The 23,256-nt window shown below is 37.2% G+C and overlaps 1 protein-coding gene across 2 annotated transcripts in view; it reads left to right on the plus strand.

Moving 5' to 3' along the window:
* Positions 1–23,256, plus strand: part of LOC135071222 (calcium uniporter protein, mitochondrial) — a 255,858-nt gene that overhangs the window by 211,729 nt on the left and 20,873 nt on the right. For both annotated transcript variants that reach the window (XM_063964997.1, XM_063964998.1), the window contains 2 exons: positions 8,399–8,520; positions 19,921–20,076. In XM_063964997.1, the coding sequence (XP_063821067.1) occupies positions 8,399–8,520; positions 19,921–20,076 (278 nt within the window). The remainder of the gene's footprint in view (positions 1–8,398; positions 8,521–19,920; positions 20,077–23,256) is intronic.

Below are 23,256 nucleotides of genomic sequence, written 5' to 3' on the forward strand. Positions count from 1 at the left end.
TATATTACCTCCGGGGAACCCCCGAAAATGACCGCATTATGTTTTTATCTCAATTCAAATAAATAGTTACGCTTTTCCTCAAAAGCATCCCATTTTCTTTTGCAGTTTTATGTGAGTCCAGACGTAGTCAATTTATCTAACATCGTTGTTAATATCATTAAGTAATACGAGTATTATTTAAAGCAACATTTATTGTCGATAAAAGCAATGAGATACGACAAAATACATTAATAATAATAACTCATATTTTATTACTACATACTTTCCTTAAACTAAGTGATTATTTTTCTCAAGTTATACAACTTATACTACTTATACAGGGTGGAAACGATAAGACAAGTGATCTCACCCGATTATTTCTAAACTATATCTACAAGATATCGAAAAGCTTTACCAGCTCTATCTAACGATATCAATTTTAGTTACGGAATAAACTGGATCTATCAGAAAATTCAATATTTCTACCAGATCTTCGTGGGTTCGAATCCCGCCTTAGGCAGTTCGATTTTTTCAAGTGGTTTATTTAAAGGTTTTACCAGATTTTCGATATCTTGTATAGTTTTTTAGAAAATTAAATAATCGAGTAAGATTACTTATGGTTTCCATCCTGTAGATATAACTGATATCGAAATGGTTCCTGAAACGGGATTCGGCTATTGAAAATGGGATACGGATTCATTTTGGAAAATGTTTATTAATGTAATGGTCGATCCAAATGAGTCAGATGCCTATGGCAGCTCCTTTCGAATATATCTATTAAAGTATAGAGATGTCACTAGGTTTGTGACCTAACGCCCGTATTCATAAACTATACTTAACTTTTAAGTTATTGACCACACTATAAAAGAAGAAGAATTTGCAAAGTTGAATTATACATAACTAGCTTTTGCCCGCGGCTTCACCCGCGTGAAATTTCGTTTGTCGCACAGATCGTCATAAATTATAGCCTATAGTATGGTATTCTAGGTTATAAACAATAATACTGTGAAGTTTCATCAAAATCCGTTCAGTAGTTTTTGAGTAAAAGAGTAACAAACATCCAGACATCCAATCTTTCGCATTTATAATATTAGTAGGATACGAATTCCTAACTTCTAATACTGACTGTACGTATTTTACTGAAGATGAATAAAATCTAATCTGATAGGTACTGAATACTGATATGTTTTGGCAGAGATATTTGAAATAAAAGCTCGTATTTGGCAAACAGAATGCTGGAAACTTACTAACCGGGTCGTAACTTCGGAATAAATGGATATTCGTGTTCAGTGCATTTGAAACCAAGTTTTTGATGCTTAGGGTTTTGTACGTCACTTATGTATTTACCCTCACACAAGTGTATTTTGGTGATAAAGTAGCTTTACAGTGTCATTCTTTGTCCAACTTAAGTAGGTACCCATCGATAATGAATTTTAGTACATTTTAACGTATGTACCTATAAATTATTAGTTACATTATAATAACACATATTTATTGCCGTAACTAAGGTAGGGTTTTTTGAAACTCGAAATTAGTTCATCAATATTTTTTTCAAATTATTATTTTTACAGAATTGGAGAGTCATATCAAAAGATAGTGTAAAACTCTCACAACTTTATACCTAGGATGAAATTGGAGGGTAATTTTCCTGGAATTTGAGTGCAGTTCTGGAATCCAACGTGGACTGAATTTTTAATTTGATAAACAGTTTCGTTCCCGTTATGGAATGCTCAGTTCACTGTGAATTTTTAATGAAACACAAAGTAAAGACTTGTTGAGTTTGAAAGAGACAAATAGGGCCTAATTACTTTTTATTGTAGTGTTTAAATCCCTTGTGTGTTGTAATGGCAGATATCCAAAAGGTGAATACTTAACTGCGGAAGCTAATAGAAGTATAATTACACACAGGTGAATTATTTTTGTATAGTAAGTGTTGTTGTAGGAATATCAAATTCATCAATTAGGTACACGTGTAAACAGTAATGAGGAATGTCAGGTACGTGTCCATAAAGGCATAATTTACTCGTGTTCACCAATTATCGAGTGAATGTTTTATCATAATTTGAGTAACTAGAGGTCGAGGAGGAGGAGGGGGAGGCCTATGTTCAGCTGTGGACGTCCTGTGGCTGAAATGATGGTGATGATGAGTACTAGAATTTTGAACCAAATGATAGTCACTCAAATGAACCGGCATCGTTTTTCTACATTTTATGTTCCAACAAATTGTTTTAAATGTGACACGGTACACTCAGTTACATTATGAATGCAGGTTGCAAACACCTTTGTACAAATTGAACTTTATTACAAGCGAAAAAAGCTCAACAAGAATGTACACTAATGCCAGCACGGCAAGGTGCTAAAACATTGTATCTTATACCTCGTACAATAAGAGCGAGTTTGCAACAACAATTTTGTATGATGACTGTATATTAAAATCGTGTCGCACATGTAACAACACCGATTTTACGTCCTATAAAATCAGTCTGAAAACAATAACACTTGTACTCGTTACCCCGCCCATACATATTATTCCGCCCATACATTGTTTGCGTCGTTTGACGCTACATTTCAATCAAGGTATGAAGACATGAAATCAATGTTTGCCGTTGGCGAACAAGCTATAAATTATTTAAAAGTAATGTAAATGTTATAATGTTTTAAGCCAAGTACCTACTATTACTCTTTAGTACTCTCTGAGATTTAATAGCTTTGAAGTATGAACTCTTTCTTTAGTTTCGATTTCCAAGTCGTTTCTCGGTGACTAATGGCATCCCCGAAATTATCTTTTCACGATTTATGAGTTCAGTTTCTTAGAAAACTGAATTGAATTTATGTTCACTTACTGTGTGAGTTTTACCAAATAAAAAAAAAATGATACGCTCAACAAAATATTCCACTTTGGAAACAGAGGTAACTAATTACACTTTTTAGTTAACTGATTTAAACACTGTACTTACTGGCTCTTACGTTGTATCGTATCTCTAAAACAAAATTGTACATAAGGGCCCATCTTGGTATATTTTCCAGTTGCGTTCTCTTATTGCGTTAAAGATATCATTCGCCGGAAAATGTACGTCAAAATCTCATGTCAACATGTTTGCGGTAACTGAGTTGCTGCGTATATAATTTAAGACGTGGTACGTAATACGGGTGCCTTAGTTCAATTAGTGTTACGAGAAATACCTTTACGTCTCGTATAACAAAATAATTATTGAATTGAATGAAGTTAACGTACAAGTACACCGCTGTTTAATGTTGTACACAAAATGCTCTGCTAATTCGAAAAGTAACTTTTTCGAATGTTATTACTTCAACTAAATCAAGTTCTAATGACTCTATTGAAACACACAAAATGGGAGTTTAACCTGTTAGTTGCCAGTGTTAGTAAACTTTTAGGTCAATTTCCATAATCGTGCCTGCCTGCGAGACCTGCCCTGATATTATGGGCGATTATACGCATTTTAGGCTAAACAGCAATAAAAAAGAATGACTTTTTTGAACAAGCATTTTGTCTGTCATTTTGAAATTCACATAAGGTTCTTGAGTTGTTCTTGATTAGGTTACTCTGCATGTCTAGGTTTGAATGTCAAAAACGATATCATGAATTTCATAAACAATTTGTTCAAATCATTTTTCACTATTTTAAAGGTAAACTTCTTAGAAACATACTAGTAGATGCATTTGTTTTAGAAACATAGCAAAATAATAAAATTAACATAGTCAAATGAATCCATACATCATCATTTCACTTTTGAAAACCACTATAACTCAATCCCAGATTGAATCTGGCATTCGTAAAAAGTGTTTACAAAAAGTATCGTTGCATGCAAAAGTGATATCTATAAATCAAACATTGTGGAGAAACGGTGCGACGCGATGGTAATTAGGAAAGTGACAGGGCAATTACAGCGGGCATGCGCGTATGCGATGCGTATGCGCACAGTGCGACGAATTCAAGACTAGGCGGGAAAAATGTTGTACTGAGGGCCTAGTATGAGTTTACATCAAACGCATGTCAAAAATGACAATAAATGTATGACGAATGGTACAGCGCCCCTAACGGGAAACGTTCAAAAACTAAAATTTTCATACATTTTTTAAACGGTTTGATGTAAACTCACACTCAGCCCAATGTTGATGAGTGATATCCGCCCAATGTTGATGAGTGATACATTAGACCTGAGGGGTCTTTGTGTATGAGCGGCACAAGATGTTGAAAAAAAGTTAACTAAGCTAGATGTAGTAAGTAGTTAAGCAGGACTACATTAGAACCACTCGGCTTTATCATCTACATAAAATTTTATATTACCGCCCGTTTGCGCCGTTTAATGTCCTGGTGATATTAGCACCTTTTTGTCCTGTAGTTATACAGTAATATAGTCACTAAAGTATCCAGAAACATTTAGCTTTATTTCGAATTATTTTAAAGCATGATTTCAAACAAACTGCTATAATTTACTTCTGAGCGGACCATAAGCTCTTTTTTGCTGGCGCGCCGTAAAACAAACTGAACGCAGAGTCCCTAGTGTCCTAGTTTTTGCAGAAGTTGTGAAATTGATGTGAGTAATAAAACTAAAACAGCTGATTTTGCTGTAATTTATTGTACTTACTTTCAACAGTTAATTTACAGGCAACCCATTTATAAACATACCACTTTCTGACTTATTAATTGGAAAAAAAAGTACTTGAATTCACAAAATAGGTGTAATCAATAATGACATACTTCAAATCTTAAACTAATTGTTAAAAGCTAGGTATTTAAAATTTTCGCTAGCTCCTACTTCATCGATAGTAGATTTATAACTAAATCCACAGAACCAGAGGAACTAAAAAAGTATCAGTACATTTTTTTTTTCATTTTGCCATAGAGCTCATATTGCACCACTATGCGATTAGTCCGCTTGAAAGTCTAACAATGAATTTTTTGTACTGTCGTGTGCAAAATCATTACATCCTAATCAATTATCTGGCAGGCTCATTATCAGTTTGCGAATTTGTTCTCGGACACGCTGTGTTTGCTATAGCGATAGGGGTGTTATTCCTGTCATTTGAAGTTGATATTCTGTCATTGCAGCACAAACAAGATAACCTTTTTATAGCCAAAGTTTAATTCGAGGCTAGTTAAATTGTTCTAAAATCTCATTTAAATTCATTAATGTTTTACCTTATTGTTCCAGTTACGCTATTTGATTCCATAGTGAACTAGATAATCATCCTTCTTTTTGATTCAATCAAAGCCACATGCATAAACATTTGCTCTTCGCGTACTTTTTTACCACTGTGCTGTTTCTTGACTGACAGCTCTAGTTTGTTCTGAATTCCGATTAAACGGCATCAACTGTTTGAAGTTAAATGTCAATTTGTCTACCCCGAGCTAGAATATTAGGTTCTCGCTGCTGTGAATTGGCAATAACCGTAACTGTTTGTGGGCTCACCGAGATGATGTGGCTTCATCTGGTTCCATTCAGCTTAATTAATTGCTTTCCCTCTGAGTATTTAAGCTACTATAGCTGTTAGATCAACCGCATATTACACCTGCTAACTTGATTCAATTGAACTTTGATCACTTGTAGCTCATTAAATTTATTGTTATTGAGAATTACAAAATGTGATGGAATTTTGGTTAAAGGAATTCACAATTTCTAGTTCCAAAGGGTTACTCTACCTAACGCTGTAGCAGTATTTTCGGTGCTTTTCATCTCTGTTACTTATAGCAAAAATGCTAGTATGAGTGAGATGGAAAAATAGACCTAAAACTAACGAAGATAGACGACTTGAAAAATTGTAAGACAACTACTTATTTCAGAAATTGTTATTGTCCAAGTTAAATTGTTTAGAATTAAAATTGTGCAATATTTCCTAGAGCATACGCAGGAAAGTACATGTATTCTCAAAATGTACAAAGTTTTAATTTCTAAATATTGTATTGCTAAACTTATATTTAACCAAGAAAAACTCTGCTTCATTGAGTAGAAACGCCAGATTGTTGCGGTGTATAAAGTGTAAAAATAAAACAACAATAATTGGCGATGATTATAATTACGCTACAATATCCGTTAAGTTGTAAATCTTATACATCGGTGGTCCAAATGAAATAATTGGTTAGACGTGCGTAGGCGCAGTTGTGCTCGACTGTACGATAAGTGGAGCGCGTCGGAGAACAGGCCCGTATGCAAAAACCAATCTGGTAATTGAGTAGTTGTAGTTTGAGATAACCTGTGACGAACATTGTTTTGAAAAATTAAAATGAAATGGAAAACCGTGGCTGAAACAAAAGCGCTGTATGTGAATAGTTTGTGTTCTTTCAGTTAAAATCAATACGTTAATTTCGTGTCAATTGAAATTTCAGAGAATTCATTTATTAGGTAATGACATAAAAGTTTTAAATCATTAGTTTTGTAAAAACCGCTTCATGAGCTTGACTTAACAATTTTTTAGTAATTATTACACGTGTCAAGAGCCTTTATTGCTGAAAATTCAGTTGTTTTCTTTACAGCTGAATTTCATATTGCAAAAAGTTCTACGTTTCAATCTCGCAAGCAAGGCTACCAGTTTCTATCTTGACTTTGAATGCTGGTCAGTTACACTGACACAGAACTACCGAGTCTTCTTAAACTTACTTCTTTGGTTAAATGATAATTACGAGTACCTATGTATAATTTTTGTTTAAATGCACCATACCTATGTATCGATATTTGTAAGACTTTAATAGTGTGCACTCTTTTAAGAGGAGGATGTTATTTTTTGTTTACGACATCCGTTTTTAGATCTCCTTGGAGGTGGATGCGATCTTTATTTAAATTCTGTATTGTGGTAACATTGTATCAAGTAAGTAATCAAATGTGGGATCGGTTTACAACTAGAGTTAATCTTTAAGACCGACGCCCGCGCTTCGTGAACAATTTCATTCTATCCATTCACTTAGCAAACTACTAGTGGTTTTGTGGAGAATATTATCATTAATTGAGATTTAAACAGCTCTTCTAAACTCGGAGAGATAGTTTTATTAACCATACTTATCTACATCATGTAAACTATAAATTGTATTCTTTTGGAAATGGCAACACGTGTAATAAATATGATATTCTTGCGTGGTTTTGGCTCAAGGTTTAAAATTACAATAAACACCAAATTAGACAGAAAGAATTTAAACAGTCTTGTTCTCTAGGTAGATAGTAGGTTTTAGTCATGATTTCGAGTGTATGTAAATGCCTAATTTAGTATGTGTTACTTAATATTTAGCGGTATTCGTAATAAGCCTTAGGCTGGGTTGCACCATCTTACTTTAGCTTTGACAAACGTCAGAAATCTATCAAACTCCATAAAAAAAGCAGCGGTTATCGTTATAGTTACGGTCAAAATTAGGTGGTGCAACTCAGCCTTAGATAGATATTTTGTGTATGACATCCGTGTTTGACGACGTTTGTTTGATGACCGCGTCAATTTATTAAAAATTCTATTTTTTTTTTTTTAAATTATTTATTTATTTATTCAGTATATAAGTAATATGCCCTTTCCAGGGCACTTATACACGTCCCAAATATTAAGTATCATTATTGACTAATGTATTCTTCTTGGAAAAAAGGTTTCTTTGCTATAAAAGGATATTCCACGACCTAAGTTACGAGTATGTCATGATGAATTTCGAGTGTATCATAATAATACCACAAACATAACAACGATTTATCACCACAGGGGCTAGATATAACCGTAGTGTCTTTTATATTACCCAAATGGAATGGTAACAAGTATTGCCACGCTTAAATTGAAATGCCAGAGGGTAAATTGCCGGGAAAAGAAAGTACCTAATAATGTCACAGTGGAAATGTCAAAGTGGAATATGTCTGTTTTTCTTCTTTTTTTTTCTATGTTTCTTTACCATATTAATAGGCATAAGGCTGTAGAGCTCACGTCGAGAAAAACAATAAAGAACTTGCATAGGTCGTGCGACTTGAAGCGGTCGCATGAGACCGCGGTAACAATTGACAACAAAATAGGTGCCATTGACCACCGGGATGGTAAACGCCATCGCGCCACCTATTTAGTGCACACAACCAGCCCGGTAGCAAAGTTCGAAGGGGCAGATGGGAATATAAACGCCACCTATTTAGTGCCAACTAACACGTCAGTGGCAAGCTCGATGGGGGTAGATGGGAATAAAGTAGCATCACTGACATTACTATAACTAAGCTTAGGCTGAGTCCGCACTAAGATTTTTTCGCGCAAGCGGTAAACCGCCAAACCGCGATATCGCCCGAAACGGATACGCGGAAAAAAGCCGCAGTGCGGACGCTTGCATTAGTTACTTGGTTATAAAATCTCGCGGTTAAAAACCGCGGCGGTTCATCCGTAGTGCGGACTCGGCCTTTTTCGACTGAACATTGACTCAGAACTTAACTGCTCTATTTCTTTGTTTCAGAAGTGATAGTAACGTACCGGCGTGGCTTGCCGGTGATCACGGTCCCGTTGCCGTCGCGTCGCGAGCGATGCCGCTTCACGCTGCGGCCCGTGTCGCAGACCGTCGGCGACTTATTAGAACAGGTCAGTTGGTCATCATCATCATTTCAGCCACTTCTTAGCATAGGGCTCCCCCAATTATTTCCAGATTGGTTGCTTAGAAGTGCCCTGCATCCAACGGCTTAATTACTGCAACCATTATAAGGTCATCTAAACCTTGAACGTAGACGTCTCTCGCTGATCTTATCAGTACGTGGTCTCCATTCTAGAAACTTACTACCTTGGCCAATCTTACGTACAATACTTATGCCCTGCCAGGTGGTCAATTGATCAATATACCGCGATGTTGATACACACATGGCTATATCAAAATCGCGGTTATTCTAGCCTAATTTGACTTCACGCTGCAGTACGTGTCACAGAATGTCGACGACCTGCTAGAATATAGGTATCATTTTGTCAATAATAGCCATTCTACTGACTAGCTATGCCAGTGTGCTAATAGTGCCAAAATAGTCAGAAGTGTGCCATCAGGAACATCAAGAAGTTTGCAACTTCGACCCTTAAACTGTCAGCATGTTCCAGTCCGCTACGGACGTTTAAACTTAGTTATCGCGATGCAGGAAGCTTAATTGACTTACACACGACTTTCGCTTCCATTATCAAGATTAGGTATCTGGAACGCGTGTAAATCATTTACACGAAGTTTTATTGGCTTCGCACGTCATATTTCTCATACTTTTACGTCGTTCCCCAGCGGTGTTGGCGTGACATTCCGGAAAGGGGCAAATAGAATGTTGGAATTTCTTCCGAATATGCTCTGGAATTTTCGGACGTGCTGGCCAATGATTTATATGGTGGGTAGTAAAGCTCGGACGTCCATGTAATATTGTGAGGATCTTACGGATCTGGTATTGAATTGGCCGCATATTCAATCAATCTTTCGTTCTACTATTCTCGAATATTCAGGGTGAGTGAGGTCCGAGCCCAATACTATTATTTACTACCTATTCGATTGTGGCGACCTGCCAGCGGCTCTAAGCGATTGATTTTCTATTGTCCCATCCTCGTTTGTCGATGTACATTCGGCAGCATATTCAGCTATAAATTCTTGTTGCAAAAGAGTCCTTATTACAGCTGATTAATATGCTATTAGCTTAGCTTCTTCTGTCGTTTGTACTAAATATTCAAATTCAAAACGTTTATTGCATGTCACATTACAATTTATATGTTGTTGCAAAATAGAGGTAGGTTAGGTATACATGTGACGCCCTGCAAGGGCACAGCAAAACATCAGAGAGAGGGTTAGTATTTACCTTAAAAATAATTTTAAATAACATTTAGTTAGTCTTAAATGGTCAGTATTATACGGAAAAAAAAACGTTATTCCATTTTATTAAATTACAAAAACAATTTGAATTGAGACGTCGAAGCATTCCAATATGTCAGAAAATGATTAATAAAATTTTAGTCAAGCTTGTCATTAAAAAATTCTGGTAAGTCATAGTAGCCTTTATTTATTAAGAATGATTTTAGTGTTTTGTTGAACAGTGTTGATTTTTCTAGATTTTTAATGTTATTCGGTATATGATTGTAAATTTTTATTAGCATCGTCGGAGGGCTACATGTAACTAATTTTAATTTGGAAAAAGGTACTTTAAGTTTATTTTGGTTTCTATTGTTTCTTTTTAAACCTTCCAGTGGTGAGTATAACTCTGGGTGGCTCCTAACAAATTTACACGACTCAAATATGTATATAGACGTTAGCGTGAGTATTTGGTGTTTGATAAAGTGCGGTTTACATGATTCCAACTGGTCTATATTTGTTAATATTCTAATACACTTTTTTTGCAGTATAAATAATTTGTTTGCTTCACAAGAGTTCCCCCAAATAATTATACCATAGGAAAGTCTCGAATACGCATAGGCGTAGTATGCCGTTAGGGCCGTCCCGAAATCTGTTACCCGCTTTAAATGATAAAGTGCATAAATGAATGACGATGTTTTATTCAGTAAGTATTGAATGTGCCTATTCCAGTTCAAATGTGTATCAAGATGTATGCCCAATAGCTTGGCAGAGTTTACAGTGTCTAGTTTTATATTGTTGTAGTGATATAATATCTGTAGCGCTTTTTTCTGGTAGGGTTTAAATTGTATAAGTTTGGTTTTGCTCAGGTTAAGTTGTAGGTTATGTGAATCAAGCCAACCCATAATCCTATCCAGCACCGAATTTAGCTTGATTTCCAATTCTGCGGTGTTACTACAGGGAATTAGAACTGAGATGTCATCGGCAAACAAAACACATCCTTCGTTCAATATACTAGGGAGATTATTTATATAGATCAAGAACAGGAGACATCCCAGGACGCTGCCTTGAGGTATTGAGCCAGTAATAGGAACTGCATCCGATCTACAGTGGGTTATTTCTCCGGTTTCAAAGTTGGTGTTTTCTATTTCCACGTATTGATAACGGTTGCTCAAATAAGATCTCAACCAGTCATGAGCTACTCCTCTGATTCCTGACTGGTATAATTTATTTAGAAGGATTTTATAGCATACTCTATCGTAGGCCTTGCTCATATCTAAGAGTAGACCTACTGCATATGTTTTTTTATCAATTGTGTCTACGATATTCTCTAGGTATTTATAAACGGCAAGACTAGTAGAGCGATTTTTTCTGAACCCCATCTGATTTTCATGTAGGATTTTAAATTTTTCATAAAAATCATACAGGCGATTCACCATAGCGGTTTCAAAAATTTTCGATGACGTAGGGAGTAATGCAATAGGCCGGTAGTTTGTGATGTCCGTTTCATCCCCCTTTTTGTGGATTGGCTTAACTATTGCTATTTTTAGAGCATCTGGTACAGTGCCCTGTGAGAAGGATTGGTTAATTAGCTTGGTATATGGGTAGGTGAGCAGTGTTTCGCATTTTTTTACCAAAGAGGGGGGGATCTCATCGATGCCGAAGGAAGTCTTATTTTTGAGGTTCTTTATTATATTGCTTATTTCTTTTGGTTGAACAGGGCTAAGGTAAAATGTGTTTTCTACTGTGTTGTTTGGTGTCTTTTCAACAATTTTTGCCGATTTTGTTTGGGAATTTCCAATGGACGCAAAGTAGTTGTTAAATGTGTTTGCTGTCAATTTAGGAACGCATTGAGTATTTTTGTCAGGCGCCTTAATCATTAGGTTCCTGTATCTTTGGGTATTTTTGTTAGTTTCACGGTTTATAATTTGCCACATAGATTTAGTTTTATTTTGTGAGTTTTGAAATCTATACCTATTACACATCTTTTTTGATTTATAGATAACTGCTTTTAGTATTTTACAATAGGTTTTATAGAATTGTTTTAAATTATCATTTTTTGTTCTTGATGTTATTAGTTTTAAGAATCTTTTGTTTCGGCATGATGTCTTTATTCCTGTAGTGAGGTGTTTCTGCCTGTGATTTATTTTGATTTTAATAAGTCTTTTAGGCATACAACTGTTCAAGGCCGCCTCCAAGGTATCATTGAAGGCATTATAATTTTGATTAATATCTTTATCCAGTGTAATTATACTGTCCCAATCGGTTTTCATAAGTGCAGCCCTGAAACTGTTAATACTTTTCTCATTAAATATTCTTTTACAAACCAAAAATTGCTTTAAGTTTTGCGACATGAGAGGTGCTGAAAACAATATTCCTCTATGGTCCGAAAGGCCAAACTCGTGAACAGATGTTTTAGTGTCTCTAATTTTAAAATTAGTAAAAAGTAGGTCAATGCATGTAGAGCTACTTGGTGTAACTCTAGTGGGTTCTTTTATCTTTTGGTGAAAATTAAATGTTAGCATTAGATTTTTGAGTCTTATTTTATTTTTATTATTTGTCATAAAGTCCACGTTGAAGTCACCTCCTATAATAATATTTCTAGAGCCATCTCTTGTAGAGATGTGCTTTAGAAGTTTCTCTAGGCACATATAAAATACTTCGATTTCCCTCACACTATTCGGCCAATACAAATTAATGATCAATAGGTTCTCTTTTGGTAACTCAATAGCACATACCTCGAAAATCATTTCTAATGACATAGAGGTTATATCTGTACGTTCATGGTAATGCAATGTCTTTTTTATTAATATGCACACGCCCCCACACTCATGTTGTTCTCGGCAGAACGATGAGCATATAATGTAGTTATCTAAATTTAGTAAATCTTTTTTGTCTTTGTTTAGCCAAGATTCAGTTATACATATGATGTGCAAATTTGAATTTTCCTGAGTAAGAGCATCTAAAAGATGGATTTTATTACAAATGCTTTGCATATTTTGGAACATAATATTTAAATTAGCTACGAAAGGAACAATTTTTAGATTGATTTCCATTTGATGTGCCTACTCTATCACCTGGTACCGCATTTGGACTTTTATGTACAGTTTGGGTGGGGGAAGGAGATAGGTTTGGGGGTAAGCAGGAGCGATTTTCTTGTAGATTGGTGGCTTCTTTATTTTCTGTCCTTGAAACTCGGGAGTTTGATTTACGGTCTTTGTGTGGTGGGGAGGTTGTTTCTTCTTTTCCGTTTATAATCAATTTGTTATTTCTTATTATTGCATGCTGCCCGTTTCTTCTAGCGGCTTGTAAAGCTTGATGTAATTTCCTCCTTTCTTGCAATGCTAACGGGTTTAAATATTCAGTGACGTTATAACCTACTTCTTTCAAATATATAGAGTTTTCCAAAATGTATTTTTTCATCCTTTTGCTAATAAGTTCGATTTTTAAAGGTCTTTTGTTGTTATTTCTTCCTATAAATATCATTTCTTCGACGTGTCCCGATATATCTACATTTAGCAATTCATAAAACATGTTTGTTACTCTGGCAATAAGTTGTTCTTCTGATTCCCAGTAATTTTCTGTTAGGCCATGTAAAACTAATGTTTTGTCATTTGTTTCGTTTTTCATTTGGTTGTTAGGTTGGTATGTATTGCATGTTTTCTGTAGATTTTGTATCTCTATTTGTAATTTTTCTTTTTCTGATTGAAGTGTGTTGCATTTCTTTTCTAGTACTGATAATTTGGAGTTTATAGAAGTGAGATCCTGTTTAAACAATGTTTGTTCGTAAAATATTCTTTCAAAAGTTTGTTTGAAGTCCGCTTTTATCTCTGATACAACGTTTGCTATATCATTTCTGAAGGATGCTTGTAATGCAGATATTATGGTTTTATTATTTTCCTGTAGTATTGATGTAAAACTTTTTAGTACTAATGGATTTTCCACAAAGGAATCAGTTGGTTTGTTTGTAGTGTGTGCTTGTGGGCTTGTTATCAGTGTATTTCCTTCGGGAGAGCAGGTTGAGTCATCATAGCTTTCTATGTAACTGGTGTTTCCGCTGTAGGGAATCTTTCTTCTAACCGTGACGTTTTGATCTAGTGTTGGGGTCTCCGATGAACGTGCTGGACCCTGGCTTTCATGAGATATATCAAGATGAAGGTCTGCGCGAATTGGCGTGTTGCTGTTACCAGTTTTCGGTTCCTTAGATCGACATAGTTGACATTTCCAAGCTCTTTTGTGGTCACTTGTCATAGTATTGTAGAAACGCTTTTCAGGTACGTTTGCGCAATCAAGATCATAGTTTTCATGACATTTCGAGCACTTAAGGTATCTTCTATCAGGTATTGTTAGGCGGCAGCCTGCGCACACATTTGCCATCTTTCGGATAACGGCGTAAACTTAGTTTTTGGTATGGATTGCACTGTTTAACGCAGATCTTTGCGGTGTAGGTAATTTTCTACAACTTCACTAGATGGCGCTATTTACGTAGATAGTTTTCGAATTTTTTAATAGATGGCGTTGTTGTAGTTTTTCGCTCGCGATTACAGCAGTTCATGAATCATCAATATTTTATTTCGAGGTTATTAAAAGATATCAATTCTCATACCTTGAGCTTTAGTGGCACTCACAAGCGTCCTCGCAATCCATGATCAATTTTGCACGTAAATTGATAGGTCAGTCATAAGAATCCGCAGGAATGAGATGAATTTAGCAGTGTTTATTGCGTATCAGTTTTTGGGTAATTTCACTTCACACAAGGTAGTTTGTACGTAGATAACACTTTCACTTGGGTAATATTGTTACTCCTATACATAGCACACGTTAAAAAGTCAATTTATTGGGTGTGTATATTTTTAATCACGTAAAAAGTACGGATCCGATGTTTACTTGGCAACTAGCGCCATCTCTCATATAAAATAAACCTTGGAAAACCCAGGGTCAGCCGGAGTAATTTCACATTTCGTAATAAAATTGCAAACCTATTTAGTAGAAAAACAGTGGAAGTCCTCCAAATATAACAAACAACCTGTACCGAAAAGGATTTTAAAAAGTTTTTACAGCCTAAAACCGGGTTGAAAAACAACAGTCAGTCTTTTAAAAGACAAAGGCAATTTACAAGCGAGCGGGAGCACTCAAAAAAGGAAGCTCGAAGCTCTTGCTAACTAAAAACCAAATGGATTCGCGCAAGGGGCGATTGTCGGGCCTTTGCTGTTTGAAACAACGGAAATCGACTGCAGTTGCCTTGACGAAAGTATCGAGAGAGAATTGGTTTTACCTTTTTGAAGAGGTACGTTTGTACCTGTAATTGAAAGAAGAGGTGTTCTTTCATTTATACACCATTGTGCCATTATGCAATCTACAAGCTTCTGCTATTGAGAAATTATCGACACTGACTCACCACAAATCTTACTTCACTAGATTTTTAAGAGTTGGTGTTTCTTATTGTGTACGAGTAGACATGATTATCTAGCTAGATGAAGGTTAAGAGAAAATAAAAAATGTAGTTCAAGCTAGAATTAGGCATATCTAAATTCATACTTAACAATATTTATCAAATTAGATAAACCCCTCCCCTCTTTACATAAGAAGGTAATTAGGTATTTAATCAAAAACCTCTTTACATCAGTAGGTTAATTTATTTAATCACTTGCTATGGTTTTGTGTAAAATCAATGAAGATTACTTATTAACGAATCGGATTACAAGTGTACATAATTACGTAAAATCAATGAAGATTATTCACAAATAGGATTATAAATATACAGTACATACATACCTCATACAAACAATAATACCGACAAAGTGTATTAATTAGCACAGCTTCCAACGTTGAAGATCAAACGTTAATTGCAACAAGATATCCCCGACATAATGAAGTTAAGTCGGCTTGGTTCTAATACGTTTCTCTCACTGAACTTCAGTGAAGCTAGGTCTGGTATTCTGGAACGAAGTTCGCAATTTGATCTTAAGTTAAGTATAAATTATTTATTTATTTAATAAACAACAATCATATCTATAACATGACAGGTTGGCAGCATATGGGTAAATGCGATAGAGTAGATTATTTAGTTACTTAAATCAAAGACAACCAATCGGCTATGAGTGTCTATTCTTTTAAAGATATTTATTTCTCAAAAAGTATGCTAAAAATTATCTTATTAGAGAAACAAAAATAAACTCAAGCAATCAAAACATGAAAGGGGGAATTCTTTTTTTTTGGTGTTGATTAACTTTACCATCGTTTATAATAATAGGTACAGTCAACGTCAAATAGTTCGTGACACCCAAAGTGGTCAAATAACTTATTTTAATGACCAGATGGCAATACGTAGACGCGATGTCCAAATGCTGCATGATTGGTTACTTTTGACATGACATTGACAGATATGTCAAAATCCACCAATCACGCAGCAGTCAGACCCCACATCCACGTCCCGCCATCTAGCGGATCTTTCATTCGCGAAAACCCTCATTGTAATAAAGACGTGTTGCTTTTTAGCTACTCTGGGTGTCACGAACTACTTATTTGACGTCGACTGTACGAGCTTTTTATCTCCGTAACATAAATTATGAAACTTAAATCAATTAGTCGAGTTTACGTTAAATAACTTTCACGTTTTTGATAATGGTGATAAATTGAAACAATAGCCATGTAACATATTGCCACCGAAATTGGGGGTGCACAGGAATAATGGCAACGAGTATTCCAATCGCAAAAGCACACAAATCAATTTTCGGCTAGCAAAAAATTGGTTTCCACTATTTTATTGCCATGGCTATTGAATAGTTGAGCTTTATAACAACTAGATTCAGATATAGAGATTTATGCAGATTTTCACGTTGCGTTGGTTTTGTTATTTTAAAGCTTTGCGTACATTTTAAACAACAAAAATAGAAAAATTATAACCGAATTAGAACCTCCTCCTCCTTTTTAAAGTCGTTTAAAAAGTAAGTAAATAGCAATGTTTATAAATAGTAATTTTTACAATAGCAACACCATCAACGATCCTGCTCTAAACCACTGACGAATTTTAGAGTCCTAAAATATAGAACCCACTTGGGCCACGAGTATAAATTTTCATGATTCTACCATCACTGACGTATTTAAGTGATAAAATACTGGGCTTTATACTAATAAAATTACTGGTAAGCAACCCAGAAATGTTCGCTTCGTTAAATAAAGAATAGATTTGTCACAATGCTCCGTAAGAACTTATGATAAGGACGCGGCACTTTTGAAGAATGGCCTAAAGGGTTTTATAATGAAAGATCGTTTAAGTTCCCTTTTGCAGCCTTGCAGGAACATTTTAGGAACGAGCTGGAATTCTCAATACTGGATATAATTTACTCAGCATCCTGAGGCTTTTTGGAATATTTATAGAGGCAATAACCCGAAAATGCATTTGCTATACCTATTGGAATAGATTTAAGTTCGCAGATAAGTTATTGGAAGATTCTCCATATTTTAGTCCTCTTCTATCGCTTGTACTCTAGGTAGTTGACATCAGTAACGACGACAGTAACTAATGATTCTTAAAGACATTTCATAAATATTTTCATTTTAATAAAATGAAAAAGCTTTTTTGTGCCCAATTGCGTGACACATTTGTCACATAATATTCATGGTGAAATAAATAGGACGCAATTCTTTCGTGGTTGTCGTAAGAGGTGATTAAGCATGAAATATGGGAATATCAGGCTTAACCCGTCTGACCAGAGGGTGGGGATTGTGGTACTTACTCGGCCAGATCCTGCATTTCATCATTTTTTTTCATCATTTCAGCCATAGGACGTCCACTGCTGAACATAGGCCTCCCCCAATGCTTTCCATGTTGATCGATTGGCAGCGGTCTGCGTCCAGCGCTTCCCTGCTACCTTTACGATGTCGTCGGTCCACCTTGTAGGTGGACGTCCCACGCTGCGTTTTCCGGTACGCGGCCTCCATTCCAGAACCTTTCTGCCCCATCGGCCGTCAGTTCTGCGTACTATGTGCCCTGCCCATTGCCACTTCAGCTTGCTAATCCGTCGGGCTATGTCAGCGACTTTGGTTCGTTTACGGATCTCCTCATTTCTGATTCGATCTCGCAAAGAAACACCAAGCATAGCCCTCTCCATAGCACGCTGTGCAACTTTGAGCTTCTGTATAAGGCCTATAGTGACAGGCCACGTTTCCGAGCCATAAGTTATCACTGGTAACACACATTGGTTATACACTCTAGTCTTCAGGCATTGAGGTATTTTGGACGAAAAGATGTTGCGTAGTTTCCCGAACGCTGCCCAGCCGAGTTGGATTCGACGATTGACCTCCTTCTCGAAATTGGACCTACCTAGCTGGATCGTTTGTCCGAGGTAGACATACTTGTCGACAATCTCGAGAATTGAGCTCCCAACTGAAACTGGGTAGGGCGTAACATGGACATTCGACATAAGCTTCGTTTTGTCCATGTTCATCCTCAGGCCTACCTGTTGGAAAACTCGATTAAGGTTTTCGAGCATTGTGCCAAGATCTTCCAACGATTCTGCCATGACTACAATATCGTCGGCAAACCGAAGGTGAGTGATGTACTCGCCATTAATGTTTATGCCGAATCCTTTCCATTCCAGGAGTTTGAAAGCGTCTTCCAATGCAGCGGTGAACAATTTCGGAGATATAACATCTCCCTGCCTAACGCCTCGCTGCAGTGGAATCGCCCCCGTGCTCTGCTCCTGTACTCGGACCGACATGGGGGCGTTTTTGTACAAGCACTTCAGCACCTCGATATACCGATAGTCAATACGGCACCGCTGGAGAGATTGTAACACTGCCCAAGTCTCAATCGAATCGAAGGCCTTCTCATAGTCCACGAACGCCAAGCATAGTGGCAAGTTATACTCCTCAGTCTTCTGTATAACCTGCCGCAGCGTATGGATGTGGTCTATGGTACTATAACCTTTTCGGAATCCGGCTTGTTCGGGAGGCTGGAAGTCATCGAACCTACGCGCGAGACGGTTCGTGATGACTCTCGAAAAACAGTTTGTAGACATGACTCAGAAGCGAGATGGGTCTGTAATTCTTCAGCAAGGTCTTATCACCTTTCTTGAAGAAGAGCACCACCACGCTTCTGTTCCATGCCTCTGGCGTAGTTCCCTGGAGTAAGACGGAGTTAAAGAGTCTCTGAAGGACTTTCAGTATCGGTGTTCCACCCGCATTCAGAAGCTCCGATGTTATTCCGTCATCACCCGGTGCCTTGTTGTTCTTTAGCTGTTTGAGAGCCATCCTAATCTCGTATAGGCTGATGTCCGGGATATCTTCGGTATAGTGTCGAGTTAGCTTAGCTCTTGGATCTGAAGTTAAGCTATCAACGGGTTTGGTGACCGAGGTATATAGCTGTCCATAAAACCTCTCGATCTCACCTAGAACCTCGGCTTTTGTTGACGTTACACTACCGTCCGCCGTCGTTAGCTTCGTCAGCTGGCTTTGCCCAATAGAGTTGTCTCTTGCGAACACTTTGGAGCCTTGGTTCCGCTCTATCGCCTCTTTAATACTGTTTGTATTAAAGTTGCGAATATCATGTCGCAAGGACTTCCTTATCTGTCTATTGAGCTGCCTATATGCCGTAGCGTCAACGGAGGACTGCAGCGTCATTGCACGTCGTTCTGCCATGAGGTTGAGGGTGTGGTCGGTGAGCTTTTGCGGCTTGTCTTTACGACGAGGTCTAAAGAATTTAAACCCAGCCGCCTGGACAGTTTCTACGAACCCGTTATTGATCTCATCCACTGACTCGCAGTTTTCCAGGCATGCAAAGCGATTTGACAACTCGAGCTGAAAGCTCTCGGGGCAGTGGATATGGGAATTGTGGCAGTGGATATGGGAATTGCAGGGATCCTGCATTTGCCTCTGGTAAATCTACCATTTGCCTCTGGTAAATCCACCGTTTGCCTCTGGTATAGTCCGCTCGCCGAGCACGTAGAATTTCGTCCAATGACCCCAAGCTACGTATCCTTATCGCTCGCGCGTAATTCTATTGCTGTCGCGACTGTGCGACGGGCGGCCGCAGTGATTGTGCGAGCGCGACAGCAACATAATTACAGGCGAGCGATAAGGATGGGTAGCTTGGAGTTATTGGCCGAAATTTTACGTGCTCGGCGACCGGGCTTTACATTGAATAGATTGTATTCTATAAAGCTGTATTCTCCCAGGTCAAGGCTGAGGACCGCGGCGTGGAGCGCGCAGCCGCGTTGGCAGCGGATGAGCGCGTGCGCATCGCCGCCAGCGACACCATCGAGGCGCTGCTCGAGAGCGACTTCCGGCTCATCATCAACGACACAGAGTATTACGTCAAGAGCCCTCCACAGGTCAGTGGGTTAATAATAGTAGCTTCTTACGATTGGTACGCGAGGACTTGGTACGATTTTCCACCAAAAATAGTTTCATGAAAAATGTTGTCAAGACGAACTTGGCTTGCATTGTAAATAAGTTATCATATCTCATGTAGGGTCTTCAATTCTACACGCCCTAACACATCTCTGTCAAAACATGTGGCATGACCAAAAGGTCAAAAGGTAACGAAACCGTTACCTTACGAACCACAGAACATAGAAAGATGTTCTGTGTTAGGAATAGGAACTTACTATTGTTTAAAGTACATAGTGTAGGCTAAGGCTTCTGTTGGTCTCTGGAATTTTTTTTATGATCGTCCATCTGTAGTGTAAACTAAAATGTCTTGGAAGGGATGATATTACATAATCTCCTAGGTAGGCGCTATTGTGTTTATAAAACTTTCATTAAATTAGAACTAAAGTTAATTTAAACTTAAGAAAATATTATTACAATACAGCTATTAAATCAATCCCCAGTTATCTCTCGCATCTAAATGAGAATGCAATCACGACGTTCCATTTAAAATTTCCTACACTCCAGTCTCATACATACGAGATGCGTGACACTTTCGTGCCGCTAAAATGTCGTCAAAAATTTAAATGAACGCTGCCATTTTTCATCAGGCATGTTTAATTTATTTTTTCGCGAGCCAGCTCTCTTGTGACAAATTCCCTGTGGGTAATCGTCCGCCTCTATGTAAACACGCGACTACGGATGTAATGTGGGTTGCCAGGGCCGGATTTGTGTACCCTAATAATATTTTTTCAGGGGGCCCCGTAATGGGTCATATCCCAATAAAAACATTGGTTTTGGCTCTGGAAAAATAGGGGTGTTATCTTTTCTAATTGCCAGCTTGTAGCAATATTTGTCTCGTTTTATTTGGAACAACAATATTTTCGCCAAAGTACAATACATGCCTAAAATATTAACTTATTTTAACCTGTTACTATTTTTATGTAATGTTTTTGAAAAGGATAGCCAGAATGAGTCGTGACGTGAGAAGAGTCGTGATTTGAGTATTATTCTCAGAATGTCAACATCCTATCGCTGGTGCTAGAGACTCCTTTTTGCACGAAATTGTTTAGAGTGGGAGCTGTACTTTTCAAATAGTTAACTAATTTACATCTAAGTAGTACTTGAATATAGAAAAGTACAGAAATCATCCATTGCAAATAACTTGCAGCAAACTTTTTCCAATAATAATACCTATTGCAACTCTATCTTTACATTGTAAGACTTGCTTAGATCCCCGTTTGAGACCCTAGATCCGGCCCTGGAGCTGATTAGTACAGTTTGTGGCGTGTAAACAGGTTAATTGGACCCTGATCGCAGCCCGCCATACACGGTGGTTTAAGAGGGGACTAGCCATGCTTTGTTGGACGCTGTGGTTTTTACATAAACACCGTGAAGCCGTCCAGCGTAATATGCTGTGATAGAAAATAATGTACATAATAGAAATCAACTACGAGTATACACCACTTGGTTCTAATGATAAAACTGTGTTACAAATACAAGCGCTTGCGCTAGTTCGATTCGCAATCCAGAATTTGTCATTTAAAAAAAAATTTGACTCCAAATACAACTCGGTAATGAAGTAATGGTTATCAATTTAAGCAAGAAGTGATCTTATAACCAGCTACATAATAATTTGCGGTCTGCCGAAGTGTCGTCTGTGTGGTCTAACTGCCATACCTTTTTTAGGCTAGATCCTTAAGTTTTAAAAACCTTCTTAGTGTAATGTCTGAGGCCCGTTTAAAATGGTTGAATCTGGTCTAGACAGTAGCTAGATTTTATGCCTACTAGTAAATACGTAACTCAACACAGAGGCACAAATGTTCGAGCTCATCGAACGACCATTTACTGGCTTTGTAATTCGATGTGTAAGCACAGTATTAGTAATGTAGTCCCTAAATGACCGTCTTTAATCAATTCGAGTCTATCTACTCTCTTACGCTGGGAATCACATTCATGTGAGAGAAAGAGACGAATAGAAATCGATGTTTGTTTTATTCTGTAAGTCTGTTGCGGAAAATCTGTGTGAAATCCTCCGAATATTCAAAGCCTAGCTAAAGGATAAGAGGGCATGTTACTTAATATGCCTCTACGTATCTCTACTTGGAGTCGACTAAAATTTTTTGTTGAAAAATAGCACCTATTACAACGTACTATGTTATTATGATAAGTTAAGCCCATAAAGTTAATATACCTAGCGGAATAGAGCAACAAAGATGTTGCGAGATGTCACTAGCAGGAACACTGTCTGATAAAAAGAGATGCGTAATGCCGTCGCCGTCACGTCAAACAGAACCATTTTTGCCACTATTTAGCAGTTCAGAGGCACGCAGTGGCACGCTGAAAATTTGATATATTTTCAGATTTGACATGAGGGAAATCGTGGATGTTTATGAGAAAAGTGCTTAAAGTGGTTCAGAAAAGTGATAACTGGTTCAGTGATTGATTTATTGTAGAAAACAGTGAAATTAATAATCCTGTCTAACTTTATGGTTAAACCTGACTTGGTAACGTCACTTACAGAGGGCCTAGTGTGAGTTTACATCAAACGCGCGTCAAAAAATGACATTAAATGTATGACGGATTGTACAGTGCCCCTAGCGGGAAACGTTCAAAAACTGAAATTTTCATACATAGGTACAGCTTGTTGCCATTGAAACAATATGTGTCAGTAGTTTAATCAAATTAATTGGGCTGAACAAGACTGTCCAATTAAATGATACCACTAAGCACATTACTGTGAGCGAATGCAACGCACTCATTTGCTAAGTACTCAATTAGTTGAATGGATTAGCGCATAACGCGGTCTTTGTTTGGTTGCTGTGTTTAAGTCCCCTAATAAGAGAGGTTACTAAGCTTTTGTTAACTGGGAATATTGAAATACTTAACTAGAAAGTCTAACTCATATCTAGCATAAACAAACATGTAAGTAGGTATGATGCACAAAAATAATTTTCTTTGCTTATTTTCCTTTATTCCCTTTCAGAAAATTGCTTAATGAATTGAAATTTAAAAGTTTATCATTAACATTAACTTTGCGTAGGACCGACGACATTATAAAGGAAGCAGGGAAGCGCAGGCCGCTACCAATCGATCAACATGGAAAACATTGGGGGAAGCCTATGTTCAGCAGTGGACGTCCT

Source organism: Ostrinia nubilalis, chromosome 4, assembly GCF_963855985.1.
Source record: "Ostrinia nubilalis chromosome 4, ilOstNubi1.1, whole genome shotgun sequence".
NCBI classification, from domain to species: Eukaryota; Metazoa; Arthropoda; class Insecta; order Lepidoptera; family Crambidae; genus Ostrinia; species Ostrinia nubilalis.